At 43.8% G+C, this 20,596-nt stretch overlaps 2 protein-coding genes across 2 annotated transcripts in view; both read left to right on the top strand.

Moving 5' to 3' along the window:
* Positions 1-299: 299 nt before the first annotated feature.
* On the top strand, positions 300-4,450 carry actb2 (actin, beta 2). Its single transcript, XM_029509506.1, has 6 exons — positions 300-441; positions 1,838-1,967; positions 2,176-2,415; positions 2,819-3,257; positions 3,366-3,547; positions 3,634-4,450. The coding sequence occupies exons 2-6, from the start codon at positions 1,845-1,847 to the stop codon at positions 3,775-3,777; spliced, it is 1,128 nt and encodes a 375-aa protein (XP_029365366.1). The 5' UTR covers positions 300-441; positions 1,838-1,844; the 3' UTR covers positions 3,778-4,450.
* A 6,896-nt stretch (positions 4,451-11,346) lies between these two features.
* Positions 11,347-20,596, top strand: part of tnrc18 (trinucleotide repeat containing 18) — a 47,529-nt gene continuing 38,279 nt past the window's right edge. Inside the window, exons 1-2 of the mRNA XM_029507631.1 lie at positions 11,347-11,512; positions 13,170-13,512. Coding sequence (XP_029363491.1) covers positions 13,305-13,512 — 208 coding nt within the window. The 5' untranslated portion in view covers positions 11,347-11,512; positions 13,170-13,304. The remainder of the gene's footprint in view (positions 11,513-13,169; positions 13,513-20,596) is intronic.

Genomic DNA, 20,596 nt, shown 5'->3' with positions numbered 1-20,596 from the left:
AAAAGCAAGTGCAGGGAGATATTTTCACACTTAAAGTTTAACTTCACGTTTATACACAATTAACCTTGTGTTTAAAACAGTGTATGAAGAGATTAGGGCTTACTAGGCCTCACATCATCAATCCCTTCCCTCTTATTTTCTCCAATCCTTTGCTATTATCGCTTCTCCCTCCCTCTCTCTCTCTCTCTCTCCCCTTCAAATCGCGAGCGCACAGTGCACCAGAGTGTGCACGCGACGTGCCCCAGTGCATGACGCTGGACCAATCAGAGCGCGCCATTCCGAAAGTTTACCTTTTATGGCTCGAGCCGGGCAGCTGACGCAGTATAAAAGCCATGCGCCCACGGCTAACGGGTACACTCTGAGCTCCGTCACACACAGCTTGTGCGGGATATCATTTGCCTGAAACCGGTTCCCTTAAAGCAAAAAGCCCCCCTCCCAAAGGTAAGGAAATGAGATTTATATTTGAAAATTTCGACCTGTAAAACAGAATTAACAGAGTAAACAGCAAGTTGTTTTTTTCCCAAATGTATTTGTTTGTTAAATTTGCGGTTTTGGGATGTAAAAGATGTCAAGGACCACGAGGTTCTTTGTCCTGTCAAGCACCGCACTTACTGCTAATGTATCTTAAATATGAAATCGTAAGACTTCATAGGAAAGTACTATCAATGTTTCGAGGTTTTGGTTTCTCTTTAAAATGAACAGTGGTGTTGGTCAGAGTCCGCCACACAAGTACTAAGGTGGCTCACAGGTGCTTTTGGATGTAGCCGGCATATGGGAAATGGTTCTTAGTAAACTGTCTTAAAGTGGGCTTGTCATTTTGTTGACCAGTTCCTTTCTTCATTGCCGAGTTTTATCTTTTCCCCGTTAGAATAGTTTGTAAGGGGCGTCAGACTTTAGGTTGTCTGGATCAAGGCTGCTCCCTTTGTGCGACCAATGCGGCGGGGTGTGACCTACTTTAGCATATTAGCCTAGCCACATCATGCAACTCCGCCCTTTACACTTGCGAGTGGTAAATTCACTAATTAGTTTTTTCCAGGCATATTTGTTAATACTCGAGATTCCATTAAATATCAAATGGTCACTTAATTAAAAACGATAAGGACAATTGTCAGTAAGACTCTAAAGAATGCAAGGCCTGTAAAAAGCCCAAATTGACCAGTAACCGAAATTAATGATCTAATTTCCCATTTACTAGTGTGGTGACAGGTTGAACACGCTAAATTGAGGAAATTGAGTGTGCTAGAATGCACAGTTGGTTAAAGGCGTGGCTTTCAGGAAATGGAGCATCAGTCAGGGACTTGTAATCATTCATGAGTTAACATAGGTCACTTATGCAACTTGAGTTCTCCTTAACAGCCAGCATCGAACGCATCAAGGCTGTCCAATTTAAAGTCTTAACAGTGTGCGTGGTCAGTATCAGATGACCGATGCACTAAATGGTGGATGGCATGACGCAGAGCTTTCTGCTGTGGTATTAAAGCCGGTGTGATTGAGCAATAGGGGAAGTGACTGTAGTGAACCGGAGGGAGTGGTATCGCGACGCCTTTTTTTTTTTTTTTCTTCCTCCCTCCCCCTCTGCTGTGCGCTGGCCGCGCGCCACGGCGCCGGTAGCAGCAAAGCTGCTGAAAACCGAAGCATGTCCTTATATGGTAATATCAGAACGCAGCGCCACTTCCTTTTGTCTGCCGCGGCGGAATGTGGCGCACGAGCTCCACCCAGCGGCTGACGTAGGCCACTGCAGCTGACGCATTAACAGGAAGTGAAAGCTCGGAACGATCACTGAGCTGCTTTGTGTCGGACCTGGTCTTGACGTATCTTCTCTCCGTTTTGTCTCCAGTTCAGCCATGGAAGATGAAATCGCCGCACTGGTTGTTGACAACGGATCCGGTATGTGCAAAGCCGGATTTGCCGGAGACGACGCCCCTCGTGCTGTCTTCCCATCCATCGTCGGTCGCCCCAGGCATCAGGTGAGGGCGTGACTTCACAGGATTAAGAAAAATACATGCTTTGAAAAGCATTTAAGCACCTTAAACGCTTGAATATTTGAAACTCAAATTCCATAACTTTACTCACTAAATCAGCTTTTTGCCTAAAGGCAAGGCCCACTTAGACTAAGACATATTTGAATGTTTATTGTGTGTTCTGGAAATTAAAGATTTCTGCTTTTGTATTCAGGGAGTGATGGTGGGTATGGGCCAGAAGGACAGCTACGTTGGTGATGAAGCCCAGAGCAAGAGAGGTATCCTGACCCTGAAGTACCCCATTGAGCATGGTATTGTGACCAACTGGGATGACATGGAGAAGATCTGGCATCACACCTTCTACAATGAGCTGAGAGTTGCCCCTGAGGAGCATCCTGTCCTGCTCACAGAGGCCCCTCTGAACCCCAAAGCCAACAGGGAGAAGATGACCCAGGTACATAATCTTGCTAAACGCAGATGAACTCACTCAGTTTAGCTAGCTAGATAGTAATTGAATAAATTCTATTAAATTAGTTACCTCATTTCTTGGTTTCCTTTTCATCCCATTCTCACTTGCTCCTCCCTCTCCTCCAGGACCTCTCTCCTTTAAGATGGTCTGTCATCAACAGGTCTCTTGACTGTGTGCTTTTCTCTGCACTTGTCGACATTGTGTAGCTGAGTCAGTAGATCAACACTTAAATTGTCATCTGACATGCACAAGTGTGAAGGAATGTTGACTTTCTGCACCTTTTCTACTAACTTCATTCCAAGCCTCACTCTGTTGCATGTAGTGGGTGCAGTGGCCACAAAGCTTAACACTTGCAGAGAAAAATTCTAAGTGTTGTTTTCCTTTACAGATCATGTTTGAGACCTTCAACACCCCCGCCATGTACGTTGCCATCCAGGCTGTGTTGTCCCTGTATGCCTCTGGTCGTACCACTGGTATCGTCATGGACTCCGGTGATGGTGTGACCCACACAGTGCCCATCTATGAGGGCTATGCCCTGCCCCACGCCATCCTGCGTCTGGACTTGGCCGGCCGCGACCTCACAGACTACCTCATGAAGATCCTGACAGAGCGTGGCTACTCCTTCACCACCACAGCTGAGAGGGAAATTGTGCGTGACATCAAGGAGAAGCTGTGCTACGTCGCTCTGGACTTCGAGCAGGAGATGGGTACTGCTGCTTCTTCCTCCTCCCTGGAGAAGAGCTACGAGCTGCCTGACGGCCAGGTCATCACCATTGGCAATGAGAGGTTCCGTTGCCCAGAGGCCCTCTTCCAGCCATCCTTCCTCGGTGAGTTTCCCAGCTAAAACCCAACATGCATCACATGTTAAAACAGCCAGCCTTCTGTGGCTCTGTTGCTCTTCAACTTGGTGACAAGTGTCTTGTCTTTACTCACAGGTATGGAGTCCTGTGGAATCCACGAGACCACCTACAACAGCATCATGAAATGCGACGTCGACATCCGTAAGGACCTGTATGCCAACACTGTGCTGTCTGGAGGTACCACCATGTACCCTGGCATCGCTGACAGGATGCAGAAGGAGATCACAGCCCTGGCCCCCTCTACCATGAAGATCAAGGTAAGCTGACAACAGTTGCATGACAGTACAGATGCATTGTAAATGTTATGAGTTTCCTAATGGGTTTTTCTCCTCCCCCTTGGCAGATCATTGCCCCACCAGAGCGTAAATACTCTGTCTGGATCGGAGGCTCCATCCTGGCTTCCCTGTCCACCTTCCAGCAGATGTGGATCAGCAAGCAGGAGTACGATGAGTCCGGCCCCTCCATTGTCCACCGCAAATGCTTCTAAACAGACTGTTCCTCCTCCCCCTCCCCAACCGAACGCCCAGCAACTTCAGCTCTGTGCAAAACAACCACACCACACATTTCTCATACACACTCAGGCGCAGAGCCTAGATGACCAACTCATTGGCATGGCTTCAGTTATTTTTGGCGCTTGACTCAGGATTTAAAAAAACTGGAACAATGAAGGAGACAGTAATGTTTGGCTAGGTTTAAGAAAAAGCACCCCAGGGTTCTGCAGTTGCATCTGGGGACTTAAAAAAAATGTACATTTTGTTTTTGTTTTTTTCTTTGAGTCATTCCAAATGTTTGTTAACTGCATTGTTCAGACACATGGTTCCAAATGTTAACTGCATTGTTCAGACACGTATTTGCCTCTGTGAAGGCTGCCCAGTGGTTGGCGCATACTTAAACATTGTTGTAGTATCGCTTGTATGTAAATTTATGTCTGGGTTTTTTGTACTTTCAGCCTTAAAAAATTATCTTGGTCCTGTTTATTTTTTTTTTGGTTATGCAAAACCCAATCGTGACCTCTTCTTCCTGCTGTTGGAGGTTTCATCACCTGGGTGGTGGGGCAAGGGGTCTCGAAGTGATGGGGTAACATGGGGTGCCAGACCGGTGGGGCCAACCTGTACACTGACTAAACAATCCCAATAAAGTGCACATGTGTTCCGACATGATGTTTGACTCTTGTCTTGCGTGTTCTATAGAAAAGTAAATCTCTACACTTATACAAACACTATGCAAATACTGCAGTGCCTAGTTTTGTGTTGGCATTTAGACTGAATTGTTGACTTTGAGCCTTTAATCCTAGCAGTAACCTGCAAAAATGAAACATGTACCCTTTTCACAAACTCCCTGAGAACTACATTTTGAAAATGTAATATAAAAGGAGCTTTTCACAATGATGCTGGAGTTGCTTAAACCTCTGACCTGTTGCATGCAACCATTTCCATTAGACTGAGTTGAAATTGCAGTACTCAATTGTTTACACATCTGAACTGCTCAGACATTTGTGACAAATGAGCTCTGGGTTGCATTAGTATTTCAAAACCTGATGTACAGATAAAACTTGTACTGTCCAGTTTAGAGCAGTGGGGATTTGTTTTTTTATTTTATTTTTTTTTTTAGATAAAACCTTCAAATTGCAGCTTATCAAAGCTCTAATGCAGTAGCATAACCCTAAAGGTATTATTCCCAAGGGGCAGCCAACAGTCAACTTTACAACAGGAAGCAATCGCACAACCTCATGACAATAGAAACATCACAGCAGCAATACAGCCTGATCTAAATCTGAATGAGCAATCAGGGCAATGCCTGCTATTTTGCTGCACACCCTTACAATACCCTGCAATGTTTGTGCTCTTGACAATCAGCAAACTATACCAGCAAATGATAGTTTTGATGGGCTACAAAACTGAATGCAGATTTTCATTTTGTAAAAAAGTGTAAAATGAAGATTCATGTAGGATTTGGTAATTTCTGTACATACAATGCACGATTTCACTATTCTATTACAAAGGAATAGATTCCCCTATGCAAGCAGCAAAACAAACTTTGAATGGATGCGGTTTGTGCAGTCTTTGTACAAATTTGTCATCACCGTGGCAGAACCATCACCAGGTCTGGCCTGCATTTCGTCTGTTCTCAGCATTCCTGCTGCAGTGTTGAATTAGGTTCAGCTGACTGGGAGTCAAATTGAGGACAGTAAGGTCAAGAGAGACCCTGAGCAAGTCAGTCACACATGAAGTTCAGATCTCAGAGTACTCATTGTCATCACCTCATGAAACATGTACTCAGGCTCTTTTTGTGTCATCATTAGATCATGGGATGTTCACTAGTTTGAAATGACTCTTACAGTTCTGCATCTCCACTCCATTGCTCTGTTATTTAGTATTACTCGGTAAATTCTTACTTGTAGTTGCTGCTCGAATACATTTTTTATTGTGAATTTACAGTAGTTACACAGTTCAGACAGGGGATGGCGATAAATGCCGATTTTTATTATCTGCTCACAGTCAGAAGTGAGTCTGAGTGTTATTATGTTTTCATTCGCTCTGCTTTTCTGAACAGTTACTGACAGTAAAACTTGTGCGAAGAGCTTAGTCATAAAGCCATTTGATTTTTGTTCATTTCTGTTTTTAAATAATGATACATTTTTGATTAAGTGGTTACTACTGGTACTAGGGCCTTTTTTTGTGGAGTTTGCATGTTCTCCTCTTGCTTGGGGTGCAACAGACAGCATGCTTAATCCAGCAGCATGGGTAAAAAATGGAGCATGCGAGTTCCAATTGTGTTTTTTTTTCCAAGAAAAGGGGAAATAGATCTTCTGCTGATACGCGCACCTTCCCTGTCCACATCAAAAGACAGGGCTGCACATTTGCATAGTACAGAGATGAAAGCCAGTAAGATGGATGGTGGATGGTGCAGCCCCACCCTCAGATTCTATGCATCACATCCTGTTTCTGTGTTTGACACACTAGATCCAGCACAAGCCAAAGACATTAGTCTGACTATCCCACAGTATCCTGGGCTGCATGTAGGCACCTCATGATATATGATGATCCAGGGGGGCCAGGCTCCTGCATACAGAAGTGAGTGTTTGCATTGCAATGAATTCATGTATGTCCCCATTAAACTGTGCTGCATGATAGCTTCTACCTACATGCACATACACACTGAAGATGAAGCATATTTGATATTGGAAATGTATTCTATCTCACTGCAGCCCCCCACCACCACCCTGTGATTCTGCTGAGACTGCTTCACTCTGATATCCTTTTACTGCCACGCCAGCAAAACACTCACTGCCAGGGAAACAGTGCTGGACGTGTGTGTGTGTGTGTGCGTGCGTGTGTGCACATTTTTCTGTATGTGGGAGTAAGTGTATTCCTCTGTGCTCCTTGAGGTTCTTGTGCTTGTGTGTTGCCTTTGCAGGTTTGAGCACTCCAGGTTTGTGAATGAGCCGCTCCACTTACTCAGTTCAAAAATGTCTGTAACAACACAATGTCTTCCCTTGAGAGAGGACACAGAGAGACCAATTTGTCAGAAAATTAGGCTAACTGTGTTTTTCCATTTACTTCAGCTGTGGAGCCTCCAACAGCCCCAGTGGTCAGGGAGCAGATCCACCCTGCAGGTCTCATCTCTGTCCAGCAGATGGGGCCACTCTGCTGCAAGAGTCTGGCATATAAAGTGGGTGAAAGGCAAATATAAAAGCTACCACAGTTGACACAAGCAGGACAACAAAGAATAATTGATTATATTCACACACAGATTTGTGTCCTCTTTTCGTATGCTTCAGAGTGATTTACAGGTGACAAGTTTACTGCGGGTCATGCACAGCCTCGGCACCAATGATTGGTTCACTGACATGAGACCACAAATGTTGGTTACATGTAGTTTGCGCCATCTGTTTTTCTATATCTCAGTCAAATCAACCCATCCCAGAGAGTTTGACGACAGAGAAGAGGAATGGAAGTCCATGCAGGAATTTGCTTTTCCCGGTGGCCCTGACACATCACCATTGCTCCTTTTTGTTGTTGTTTGTTTGTTTCTGTCATTCAGCAGTATTGTCTGTCTGTTGCATCAATGTTTTAAGGGTTTGTCAAGGCTAGGTGGGTTTTTTCCCCAAAAGAAAAAAAAGGTCAAATCTAATTTCTTTAGTTCTTTAACACGGACCGAGAGCCTTGTATAAGTACAGTGGCTGCTTTGATCATTTCTATGATTTCATATATGTATAATTGTATAATTTCTACCATATAAGTGTCGCTCTTTAATTTGGTTTGATATGGTTGAAATATTGTTCAATTTATTAAATTTTCTCTAGATTTTGATCGTCATTTTCAGTTTTGCATGTGGGATCAATCAGTCATGCCTAATTTACTCTATGCACATGTCTCTCACTGATTTCTAAATGTTGCTCAATCAGCTGAAGCTACTAGCAATAACCAGAAATTGCATCAGCCAATGATAAAACCATGAAAATGTAATGTGCGTGGCTTCTAGATTTTCATATCATCTGACAACAACACATTCAGCTGTATGCTGACTCTCAGAGTAGAGTGCCTGTGGCTGGGTGTTTGTCCTCCAGCAGAAAGCTTTCCCCCACCCTTTCCAGTGGTCCACCATAAAACCCTGCAAGGCCCTGTGTGATGATTGACAGGCTCCCCATGTGGGCTGTGTGTGTCTCTGTGTGTGTGTGCCCAAGTGGGGGTTGAATGTGCGTGTGCTTGGTGATGTCTCAGACTCAGTGCCATGTTTCTTGCATTTGTCTGTTTTTCTGTACACATGTATATTTCAGCCCAACAGATAACATGACATTGCAATTAGCTCTCTTCAAAATAACGTTGAGGATTTGTCTTGCTGCAGTGCAGCAGTGCCTGTTTCAACAACAGTACAGTGCTTCTGGACAGCATTAGGCAAGGTATGATGAATGATTCAGCCCTGTGGACAGGCAGTGTGTGTGTGTACTGGTGTGTATTCAAGAATGAAGTTGGGAGGGGGCACATAAAATAGCTGGAAATAAAATAGCTGTTATTTATTGCAGTGTCTTATTTGTCATTTATGGAATATTGTGGAAAATATGTAATTGGGAACATAGCCATGCATTCAAGCTTTATTAGTTCCCCCAGAGTGAGGTGAGATGTGCTTATGAAAGCACTGTTATTGATGGTTGGGTGCTTATGCAGGAGGACATCCTAGTGGATTTATTTATTTATGTATTTTGCCTCCAGAGAGGAGTGCAACCCCCAGATGAATTAATCAGTGCAGCCTCTATGCTCTGTCCCCTGTGGGTTAATGCAGCCACATGCCCGGAGAAAATCAGATAGTCTGGCCGCCAAATCAAATCATTTACCTGATCCTTCAGCTGATGGGACAGAATTAACCTGAGCTCCAGCAATGATATTTTAGCAGCCAAACAGCTAGAGGTTGATGTTAGTCATGGTGTTCAAAAAAAATAAAATAAAATAAAATAAGAGACAAACAAGAAGGGCGAGAAACAAAACCCAACTAACCTAAAATATAGCTGAGGATAACTAATGATCATATTGTGCATTGGTTCGCAGGATCAAAATAATGTCAGTGGAGTGAAAAATCGGCTGTGTTATTTTATTGACTCAGCAGGATTTTATGTAATAAATCACGGATTTCAGTACTTTTCCACTGCAGCCTTGCATACAGGACAAGCTTGGAGCTTAAAGTTGGACCAACCACAAAGAACCCAGTTGGTGTATAGGCTATAAAAAAAATATAATCTACCAAATGGTCCCATCTGTTCCTGTAGTTAAGCATCACTGTGAGATGCTGCAACCTAGAAATAAACAGATAGACGATAGGTCTGTAATAGCCATTTAATTGAAGGTGAGAACCTAGATATAAAACACACATTGTTCTCCTAATGAACTGGCTGCTGTTATCTATGTGGACAGTGGTTTGAGAAATCTTGAATCAGTCTTTATTAGATTGTTTTGGCTCATGGGGTGGCGGATTGAAGATCATTTTAGCAACATCTCAGGCGGCAATAATTTAGTAGTCTGATTTCAGTTTTTGGTGGAAAGAATGAAAATGGAGATATTACATAAATCAGAGAATCACATACAATATGACTGCACTTATGTTAATGTATTGTGCACATTGTTGGCTGACAGAACCGTGACTGTGCTGTTTTTTGTTTTGTTTGTTTTTTTAAAGAAAACTGCAGCTATGGACCCCCACAGCCAGTGGATGAAACCTGCCTCGTGCTCTCTGTGCGGAAACTGAGCGACAATTGTGCCTTAATCTGAGAGAGAGCAGAGTCCGAGCGACGCGGAGACGGTGTGTGACCGGACAACCCGGCTGCCGCATGCCTCTCCTGTGCACCGTCAGGGGTGAGAGGCTCAGCGGGGTTAGAGCCGTCGCTGCGCGGCGTCCTCTTTCTCCTCGGCTCGGTGTTTAATACGTCCTAGAGGATTACAAAAAAAAAACAACAAAAAAACTGGGGTTTCCGTTGTCTCACGGGAACACCGGACGAACATGGTGGAGCGCCTTTCCTCCGCCGCCGTTGGCTGTCAGGTCCCGGGTGCGTCCGGTTCCTCCGCTGCTCCGGGTGTTTGGGCTCGGTGGAAGCGCTTCTCTGCCCCTCACGGAGGGACGCCTTGAAACCGACACACAGTCAGGATGAGGAGGGGCTCCTGAAGGGCGAGGAGGGGGGGGGGGTGAAACGGGTAACTTGAAACCGCCTGCGTTTCTTTCTTTTTTTTTTTTTTTTAAATCTACATTTTTTGTAACTATGTAAGTCACAAATCCCAAGGAGCTGACAACTTGCATCCACGGCACCGGGCAGAAGACGGGACAACCCGTGAGTTAGGAGCCCAGATCACACTGAAGGCCGACCCCCCTCTCTCCTAATGAATTTAGCATAATACCACGGTTTGAGCACGACACTTTGCTCTCCTCTTCTCATGCTAATCTGAGCGTCCCTGGCTCGGACCAGGGGACGTCCATCTCTATCTACAGCCCAGTCTGTGCATTTGCATGCCGGGAGCCGCTGAAGGGGAAATGTATGTGGGGAATCCGAAATTCGGTGCTCATGAAGGCGACAAGGACCGATCAGGGCTGGACATGGGGGTGCCAGGGTCGGAGCCCGGCCTGCACACTCAGGCTAAGAGCGGTGACACTTACACAATGAAATACATCTCAAATAAAGATGTGACATTAGGCGCTGGGCCTCCCTAAATCGTCTTTCTTATTAATGCGACTGACTCTTACATATGAAGCCAACGATGAGCTATTGAGTCCATTTATTATAAGAAATTAATTTTAGGTTAGCCAGGCCTAAATATATCTTGGCTTCTTATAGGTCTCACATGTTTCAGTCTTCTTTTAACCGTATATCCCTAATACCTTACCCAGGCTATTATGTGTTTTCCAAGCTAAAGCAATTTTGTAACAACTACCAAACTAAATAACCAAATAACGAATTGAGGCGCAGTTGTGAAATTGATTTTACAGTCTTTAGATTTTCTGATGTTTCAGATTGCATGTCTTTTCCTTTGGAGGAGGGAGCGTCTGAAGTGGAAAGACATGTACTGCCTTTGGTAATTATCCACCGCAGCCTGGTGAGAACAAGTAAACTCACACTACATTAAAAACTAGTGCAATATTACTGAGGGGCAACAACGCCCCCTCACTTTCCGCTTCCCAATCATGTGCGTCTGTCATAATAACCGTGGAAATGGATGGGTGGGGGTGTGGGGGTCGCCTTGAAACTGGCCCCCACCACCAAAACCACCACCATCCACGATACAGACGACCGAAGAAGAAGAGCCAGGAGCCCACCGCTTGTTTTGATCGTTCAGTCTTGAAGGGTGAGGGGACCTTGAAACGGCTCAACCTCCTTGCTCCATAATTGGTTTTATAGTGCTGGCGAGTGGCCAGTTGTTTTTTTTTCCTCTTCAAACACCAGGGACTTTTGATTGACAGTCGCTGTAGCCAATCAGAGTGCAGCTGTGTAGCGCCGTACGGGGTTGGCCTGGGGTTGGGTGGTGGCGAAGGAGAGGGGCGGGGTCTACAAAACAATGCTGTGTTTCATTGCTGAGGAGTTTACGGACGCGTCGGGGGCTTTCTCTCCCCCCAGCTATCCCCCAGTTTACCTTCGGACGAGCCTGTAATGGACTACTCCAGTTCTCCCAGCAGCCAGGACCGCTTTTGAGAATCGTTTGCATTTTTAGCTCCTTCCTCTCCCACAGACTTTCTAAATTCAAGTAAGCGCTCGGCATGTTTTTTTTTCTTGCTTTAGTTTTTCTTTTTCTCCCCAGCTTAATGCCACGGTGTTCGGTGTTTTGTTTTGTTTTTTTTTATAAACACAATTTGTGTTGTAAATGAGGAACGAAAGGGCGCGGAGGTTGGCACACGACATTTTGGATATTTTTTTTGGCGTGGGGGGAGCTGTTGTAGGTTTGGAAACTTAACTTTCGAGACGTTCATTCGGAGGAAGTTTGGTGTGGCATTAATGGAACCGAGAAAAAGTTTGAAACGTGGCTGAAGAGCCGAGCCCCTGTGCTGCCGAGCCGCATGGAGCACCACCGAGGGGGACACCGTCCTAACCTGAGTCTTCTTGACATAGCCCACAGCAACATTTGTGTCCGCCGTGTTTTTGTAAATAGGAGAAAAAGGTTAATTGTGATTTCTGAACGAGCTTTCCTTCAGATCCCCCCTGCCTGCTTATATCAAGAGTCATTGCTGTAATGTGTTTACTTGCAGTAGTTGAAGGTTAACGAGACCTTCGCCTCTTTTTGGTTTCGAAGAATAAGCAATTTAATTAACTAAACAAACTAGTGTTTATAGTTTTGGCTACTGTGTAAAAAAAAAAACGGCTAGCCGAGCATCCACAAGACGCTAAAAAATATATCTACGCGGTGCCTGCGGATAAAGTCGCGATGGCTCCTTCTTGTTCTCATTCAACTAACTTTTATTCTATTTTATTTATTTTAATGCCACACTCAACATTTCTTCCAAGATTGTATTTAACAAGCTGTTTTTCCAAAACGACTAAAATCGACATTTAACAAATTTGATAAGCATTTCTCTGGTCGAAATTCAATTACTCGTCAATTAATGGTGTAAAAAACAGTATTGTACGTTAATACCGATTCAAACCGGGATCTGGATGATAGTCCGGTTTCTAAGGTTTTGGTTTTTAAACTGTGCCGAAGTGTTGTTTACGGGCTGGGTTTTGATTTCTCTGGGCAGCACCCATGGCCAGTTGCGAAGTAGCCCGGACTATATTTGCATCTACGGGGAACAAAACACCACCAACTTGGCTGATTAATGATGCAGGCTTTTGCAACCTTATTTATTTTTAACCCATTTGAAATTTATATTTGATGCGGCTCTAGTATTTATGGTGTATTGGTTTACAAGGCGAGCCGACCCATAGTCAACATTGCTGGTTTACCGTTTGAGGACAGCTGGGTAATCGGAAAAGGTGGAAGAGGCTGTTAAAATTCGCCTTTGCCCGTTTCCACTCAACGATCACACGGTGTTTTTACGGCCGGGACTGAGCATCCGACCGCCCAAGCTCCTGGTTGTATTTCCCTGGGAAAGCGGAGCCCCGTAGCGGCTGCCTGCTCGGCGGAGAGCTGCCAGTCAGACATTAGATAACAATATTTTGGATATAAATTAAAGCTGCATACAGATCTGCAGTTGGGAATCACCAGCTGCAATTCATATGGCTTTAATGTCGACCAGCCCGTACTCGGCGTTTAGTTTTTGAAGTGGTTTTCCAAACTGCGTCATTGCACGTATGGGCCGCCTGTCCGCTGAAAAGAAGAGAAATCCTAAAACTACCAGTTCAAACACAGGTTTCCTCAGTCTGATCATAGATTGAAAATCAATCGGTTTTCTTGTTGTATCTTATAGGTCAGCAGGATGGCTGAAAAGGAGCTCGAATCGCCTGGAAAATTAAAGACATTATTATAGCCATAATTGTCTTTTTCGGAATAGGGGGCCTATCCGAACGGGCAATTTCTTTATACAACTTTCCCTCTGTGGATAATGGATGGCAGAGATTTTGGACCTCCTCGATCCGTCCACGTACCACCTCCGTTGTTGGCGGGGCTCGCAATGGAGTCTCACCGACTCGGAGCAGCAGCAGCAGCCGGGAGGATCCCTCCCTCGCCCGGTCACTTGGGCGCGAGTCATCCGCCGCCTCTCCACTCTGGAAAATTCTTGCCATCGGCCATTAACCTACATTCACACCACAGTAAGTACAACACGCATAGATTGTTTTACCCCGACTGCTAAATAAAGACACAACCATCAATTTGTCAAATATTAACTTGATATAAAACTGCGCCAAAATGCGCATAGTTAGTGGCAGTATGCGCGGTCATTATTTTGATGTGGCTACGGTGTTTAGTGCCAAGTGATACCGCTTTCACAAGGAGGAGTGGCTGTTATAAAGCTGTGACAAGTTTCAGATATGAAAACATGGCATCATGTGAAGGATTCTCAGTATTAGCAGTGGGCAACGCATCAGCGGAAAATTACTTGGCAGGTTCCGACACACACATCATCGGTTTTTAAGGCACAACAGGACTGACTGTTGAGCGTTGTGTGGTGTGGGTGTTGTTGCAGCAGTGTGCAGGTCAGGGTGCAATGGTTTTGAATTGCATGTGGACTATTACACCCTCATTGCTGTGGGAGCAGCAGATGCAGGCTGTGTTTGCATGCGAGTGTCAGTATTTTTTGGGGATATGGGGGGGGGTGGTGAAGTTGTGACCTTACTGGGATGACAGACCGGGAGTGGGGGGGGTTACTTGAGTGTTTGTATGATTGACAAATGCCTGTGGTTCAGACTCCAGTATGTGGTGTGAAAGACACTCTACCGGAGCAGTTGGTAAATGGCTGATGCTCCTTTTTCCTGTATTTGTAACAATTCTGTTTGGCATAACCACTGTGTGTGCGTGCGTGCTCAAAAGAGCGTGTTAGGTGGAAACTGGATGGTTTGATATGTGTCATTTAAAGAAAAGGTGTGACATTAAGTACATAGAGGCTTTATAAAGCTCCGATGTGTTTGTTTAGATCACTCTGTACCGGCCGTGTGTGTGTGTGTGTGTGAGAGAGAGAGAATGTGTGTATGTACAGACAGTATTACCCTACTGCAGTCAGTAGATCATCTACAGTGTATGTAATCCCCTGCTGAGCTGGTGATTTTCCCTTTACTTTCGCAGCCCGCACACTGATCTATGTTCCAGCCAGTAGTAATGGAAGCCTTGAAATAACATTGTGCAAAAACAAAAGATAACATTGCATATTTGCATACAGTTTTGCGGTCAGCTAGTCAGAGGGAATGCCAGAATGTTCATGTAAAGGTTCAAACCATATGTTTTGTTTGTCTGATGTGTCCTTTGGATAATGGAAAATCTGTCAGACACTCTCAATGAGTTACTTGGATCAATTCTTGTTGCTGGCATCGGAGATTCACTTGCAGCTGCACTGGTTTCTTTTTGGGGTAAACCCCACTGATATAGATAATAATATTCCAGTTGAGCTATGCTCCCCGTGTTCATTGCTGAGCGTGGGTACAATGCAGCACTTGTCATTTGGCACGCCAGCTAGTAGAGGTCTAGTAAAGTCAGGCAGAGCTGGCAGGGTAGGGTTCTGATGAAGTGTTAATTTGACACACCAACACCCTCAACTCATGCACGCACACAAAAGCTGTCAGAGATGAAATCAATTCGCAGCAGGGAGTGTTAGGGTGATTGATGGGTGTATCGCAGCAAAGGGATGTGCTGGGGTGCAGCTTATTGCAGCCAGTTGTTCAGATTTTCTGCCTTCAGAATAACTTGGGAACGTTTTCAGGTGAAATGATCACATATGTGCATTTGCAGGGAAAAGCGTAGCAAAACAGCCTTTGTTGGTTAAAAAAAGCTTCTTTGCAGCAGCGGCATGTTTCAGCTGGGATGATGTTCCTCCATTTCCACTCCTGTGGCTCTGAAATGAGCTGAAAACTGCTTGTGGTGTGTGTGCAGATGTGCTTGTGTGGAACAACTTGCTGTGCAGCCGGAGGGAGGGGCTGTGAAGTGGAATTGACCCAACCGCTGTTCCAGCCCATATTGGAAGTTTAAACACTCCTTTAAAACGGGATACATTTTATTCTGCCCACACACTGACCTTCTCACTCCCTGACTCTCATCCCTGCTACACACACTGGCAGCCTCCGCCCACTAAAACACACCACTGTACGACACAGGTCATTTAGCTTTATGGAGCTCCTCCATATCGAATCCCCACACATTACATTAACCAAATCCGATTGAGATGTAGGTCCCATGCTTGTAATAACACTACACAGCCCTGTTACATAATAATTACCCGGTAATTGCAAATGTTCATAATGTTCCCATTTAATTGCAGTAAGCAGCATGAATCCAGCTCTCAAGCAGCCAGTGTGCAATCAGAGGAGCCAAGGCCGCCCTGCTTCTGTTTTTGTTTACATGTGTTTCATGGAATTCAAGACACTTTTTTTTGCACTGTTGCATTTGGCTGAGCTCTTGATAGCAGGGTTGACTGTTTATGGCTGCCAACGCGCATCTATTTCCCAGTAGTCTCCCTTAATTTATTTTTTAAGTTCAGTTTTAACAGGATTTCCACCGAACTTACAGGACTAGAGTGTCACCTTCTTTTCCATGCCTTCAGGTTGTCAGATGTGTGGGAGAGTTGGGTTTGTTTCAGATGTGTTGTGAATGTGCAAATAGTTTGTTGACATTCGTGCTGTTTGTTCACTCAGCAGCAAGAGAGGGGCCCTCTGTAAAGACACCAGCAGCAAGTCCTCTTTTCATACTATCTATTCCTCTGTATTCACTGGTCTTGTCCATGTGTTTCAAGGTCTTAGTCAATGTTTATAAATGTAAAATTGCTGAAAGTGGTTATCTTCACTGGAGATGAGGATGCCTCCATCACCAGTTTGAGGCCATCTGTCCTTTTCATCCCCTTCCCTCCCTCTTGCATCCAAGAGTAGCGGAGGTGAGATCTTTTTTTTGGGGGGGGGGGACCACTTTTCCTGCTAAGAAGCCTTTTGCACTGACAATGGTGGTCAAACTGCATGTAACATATTTTTCCTTGGATTTCTCTGTTCTCATCTCCTTCGCATACAGAGCAATGTTAGTGAAGCTGCAGTAAAAATAAAGTACACAATTTCCTGTCCTGTCTGGCAGCTTTTTTCCAGGTATTGAGAGCAGAATTTGTAGCGTGCATGAACACTGAGGCTATTGTTACTCAACACAGTGGCAGATGAGTACTCTTAAGTGTCCAGACACTGAACTGATAAGTTCAGATGTACAGTTTGGAACAAATGCAAGCTGGGGTGAATGAGGCATTCAGGGCAGCACCCTTCATCCGTGAGACTTGAGGGATAACATGTCTGAACCAGCAACCTAACCTTTCTTTTTGCTTATATGTAAACATATATGCACATTTATTGGTAGCAAGGGAGAAGCAGGTGATGGCAGTGTGGCTGATGTAGGTGTGTTGAGTGCAGAGGGGAATAGATTGAGATGAGAACTACTCAAGACAAATGGAATAGGAGAAAAAAAGATGCAGAATCCCTAAGGTGGGAAGCAGTATTTTGTTTTCAAAGGATAAGAGCAAAAGTTGTAGTGTGTGTGTGTGTGCGTGTGTGTGTGTGTGTGTGTGTGTGTGTTGCTTTTAGATTTTTTTATAATGTGAAAATTTTTTAGATTTAGACCCTGTGTATGGGAACAGGAGCATGTGATTGTGCTTAGTACAGTTAGAGCTGGGGTTTCCCCCTGAGACTCTCTGCAGGGGGGGGGGGGGTTATTCTGACCACAACACTTTCTTACATGGTTAGATAAATGTTGTGGCCCTTGAAATGCTCTCTCTTTCAGTCTCATACACAGGTAAAGGAGAGAAACTATTCAACTCGCAGGGCAGGCCGTGTCTATCTTGCCCAATACCAATTTTTCTTCCACACTACTTGGTTTGTGTGTCTGTTTGGGTTAAAATTAATGTGGTGAGTGTGTGTGTTTAATGTGTTTTCAAGACACAGACTCCTACATGGGTGTGGGTGTGTGTGTGAGAGAAGATGTGACTCAGACATGTCCCCTCTCAGATTAATTGAATCTTTCAGGAGAGAAAACCTCTTTAAGAGAAAGCACAAGGCACTGCTGGCCCACTACAATAAACCTGTCAGAGGGAGAAAAATGACAGTCATTCACACACACACAGACACAGGGACACATAGACACATGCATACAACACACACTCAGCTGTCAAAAATAAGAGTGACGTGTGCATGTGTGTGTGAGTGAGTGAGAGAACAAACGTGCTGTGGCATGTTGAAATACCCAAAGCATTAGCTAAGTTGTTCACTCTCTCCGCCAGAACCTTGCCCATAACTCAAACACCACCCTCCGACACACAGAGGTCACACACTGGGTTATGCCTGTCACTTTGGCTGCATTTCGAGTTTGTACGTGTCCTGTTACATAAGAAGTAGAATATTCCCTCCCGGATTACTAGGTAAAATTGTAAATGAGCAGCAGGGTTAAAGAGACACACAGAGCAGCCTTGACATTTAAGAAAAGAAACATTTAACTGCTGACTGGTTGGGTTTTTCAGTTATCTGAGGCACCATGATGACTTCCATCTCTGACCATTAACCATCCTTTTTCTGAAATCATCTTGAGACTATGTAAACCAAATAATCTGCACACTAACAGCCCTCGACTAGTTTCAATTGGTTAATCCTTCTTTACTTAGTCCTTGTCACTGACAGTCATAGTGTCTTTGAATCAGGTAATTTCCAGTCAGTTTGTATACTTTATGATACAGAATACACCCTAAGTTGGCCAGCCACGCCCCACAGGTGTAAAATATATTTTTCATATTCCTCTGTTACAGAACGAGTGTGTGTCGTTCATTGGATCTGTGTAAGTATGCAACTGTGCATACCACTGTCTGTGTGTGACACAGCATGATATTGTGTGCGTGAGAGCAAGTCTGTTGTCAGAATGTTCCCATTTGCTGCTGTCAAGGTGTGTTTTAAAATAACTACTGCAGACTTAACACAAGATTTGAGTGCAGCAGTGTGGCACAAAGAAGCTCACACACAGGACTGACAACACAAAATTTCAGAGGAGTAATATGACTCTAACTTTGTGTCTTTTCTGGCTGGTCTAGCTGTAATGGCTGAATTCAATTTAGCTGCTTCAGTGTCAAAGGCCTGGTATTGTAAACAGTGACTCACTCTACAGGTCTTGAATTTCGCTGCAGGATTGTGAGAAGTGCGCTGCTTTTTTATTCTTTTTTTCATTTGTATCCCGCAAATTAAGTACCCATAAAGCAGGACCTACCCGCAGGGAATTTCTGCAATGTTTTACTATAACCAGTGTTAATTCCAAACCGACTGGCTAGATCATTGTTAAGTGTCCGGACAGTTTTTCTTAGAGCAGTGTCCTCCCTATACACACACACACACACACACACACACACACACACACACACACACACACTATTACTAAAATGCTGTATGCCGGATATAATGCTCATTCAACAAAGTATCCATAGTAAGACCGCACCCCCATGCTTACACAGCAGTGTCATTCAGCTCGCAGGAGTTAGCTGTCGGTCCTGACCCTGTAGTTTTTAGGCAGCAACTTTATTATTGTTGCCACTTTATAAAGTTAATAGACAATGTAGACCTGATGACCTTATGTTAATGTTTGTAACTAACAAGCATTAATTCCTCTTATTGTCTCAGAGTGAAGCAGAGCAAAATCAACCTACAACTTTCTGTAAGTGATCAGATAACTAGCATTTTGTGGTTCCGTTAAGAAGAAATATTATATGTTCAATTAAAAATAGTTAATTTTGCAGTTTTAATGTCAATAAAATGCCTTTTAAATTTTTGTAACTTCTTTGTCCCCACAAAATTAAAAATGGTATCAGCTGAATTGAATGTTTTCATGGGTATCAATATTAGTAACAGTTAATTAATTGGAAAGCTGCGTGTGCTATTTATTTTCAAATGCTGTGTGTGTATTGTATAATTACAGCCCTTTAAATTGGTGGTGCAAATAAGATAAGATGATCTGATTAAAATTACATTTTAACAATCCCCCATGAGAGGCATACAAGGGGGGAATTCCCCCTCATTTTACAAAAATGAATTCAAAGCCCGGCTATACATGCACTTTTCATGCCTTTCAATATATCTGCTGTGAAAAAGGACCACAATATTTCATAAACCTTGGGGAAAAAACTGCCCCCCCCCCCACACTCAGTTAATAGTTAACTACTTGATTGATGAGAGGATAATGTTAAACATTTGCTAGTTCCAGCTCCACAAAAGTGGCAATTTAATGCTCAGTGAAAATAATCTGCTGATGTCCAGGAGGGGAATATGTTGTGACTCTTCTCCAAAAGTTGCACATTGGCCAGGTCCATGACTATTATTAAATCACGTAGCTTATCTACATCCTAATCACACACTAAAAACTTTATACCACTATCAGTTCTCATCATTGCTACAAACACAGAACACAAATGTATTCTAACACTAGCAAAAATAACTATCTATTAATAATGCATGACTAAAAGGTGTGCTTTAAACTATTTTATGTATATACATATATAAATGTGTGGGTTTTTTTTTTATTTTTTTATATCTATCTAATCTATTTATTAAATCATTCATCTTCAACCACTTATCCGTTTCTGGTTTGCGGAGGTGCTGGAGTCAATCCCAGCTCACACTGGGTGAGGGCGGGGCTCAACCAGGTCACCAGCCCATCACAGGGCCAACACACAGAGACCAACAACCACTCACACTCACACTCAGACCTACGGATAATTTAGAGTCACCAGTGAACCCAAACAGTGGACAGTGGGCGGAAACCAGAGTACCTGACTCAGTACCGGACTAATTTTTTTTGTACTTGTAGTTGCATTATACATGTCTTCTCCACAAGTTACTTTGCAACACATCCCCCAAACCAGATAGATAAAATGTTTGAATGACGTGGCTCTGCAAGTAAGAATGTTTTGCCAGCAAAGTTCCTTTAACATTCAGTGCTTAGAATACATGTAAATCTATTGTGCTATTTCTTTATAACTAAACAGTACTACAAAGGAGGAGATCTATCCAGCATTAACTCACTGCAGTGAGACTCAAAGTTGACATGTTGTAGCTTGGAACTCATCACAGGCGCAGGCTTTTGTGAGTGAAGTTGAAACAGTTTATGTTCAGCTTGAGCTCACAAACAAAACAGTTTCTTCAGAACGCAGGGAGACCAGACTTGTACATTTTGAAATCATTAACACAC

This window comes from Echeneis naucrates, chromosome 8, assembly GCF_900963305.1.
Source record: "Echeneis naucrates chromosome 8, fEcheNa1.1, whole genome shotgun sequence".
Taxonomy (NCBI): domain Eukaryota; kingdom Metazoa; phylum Chordata; class Actinopteri; order Carangiformes; family Echeneidae; genus Echeneis; species Echeneis naucrates.
The sequence above is the reverse complement of the archived record's forward strand: the minus strand, read 5'-3'. Positions and strand labels throughout refer to the sequence as shown.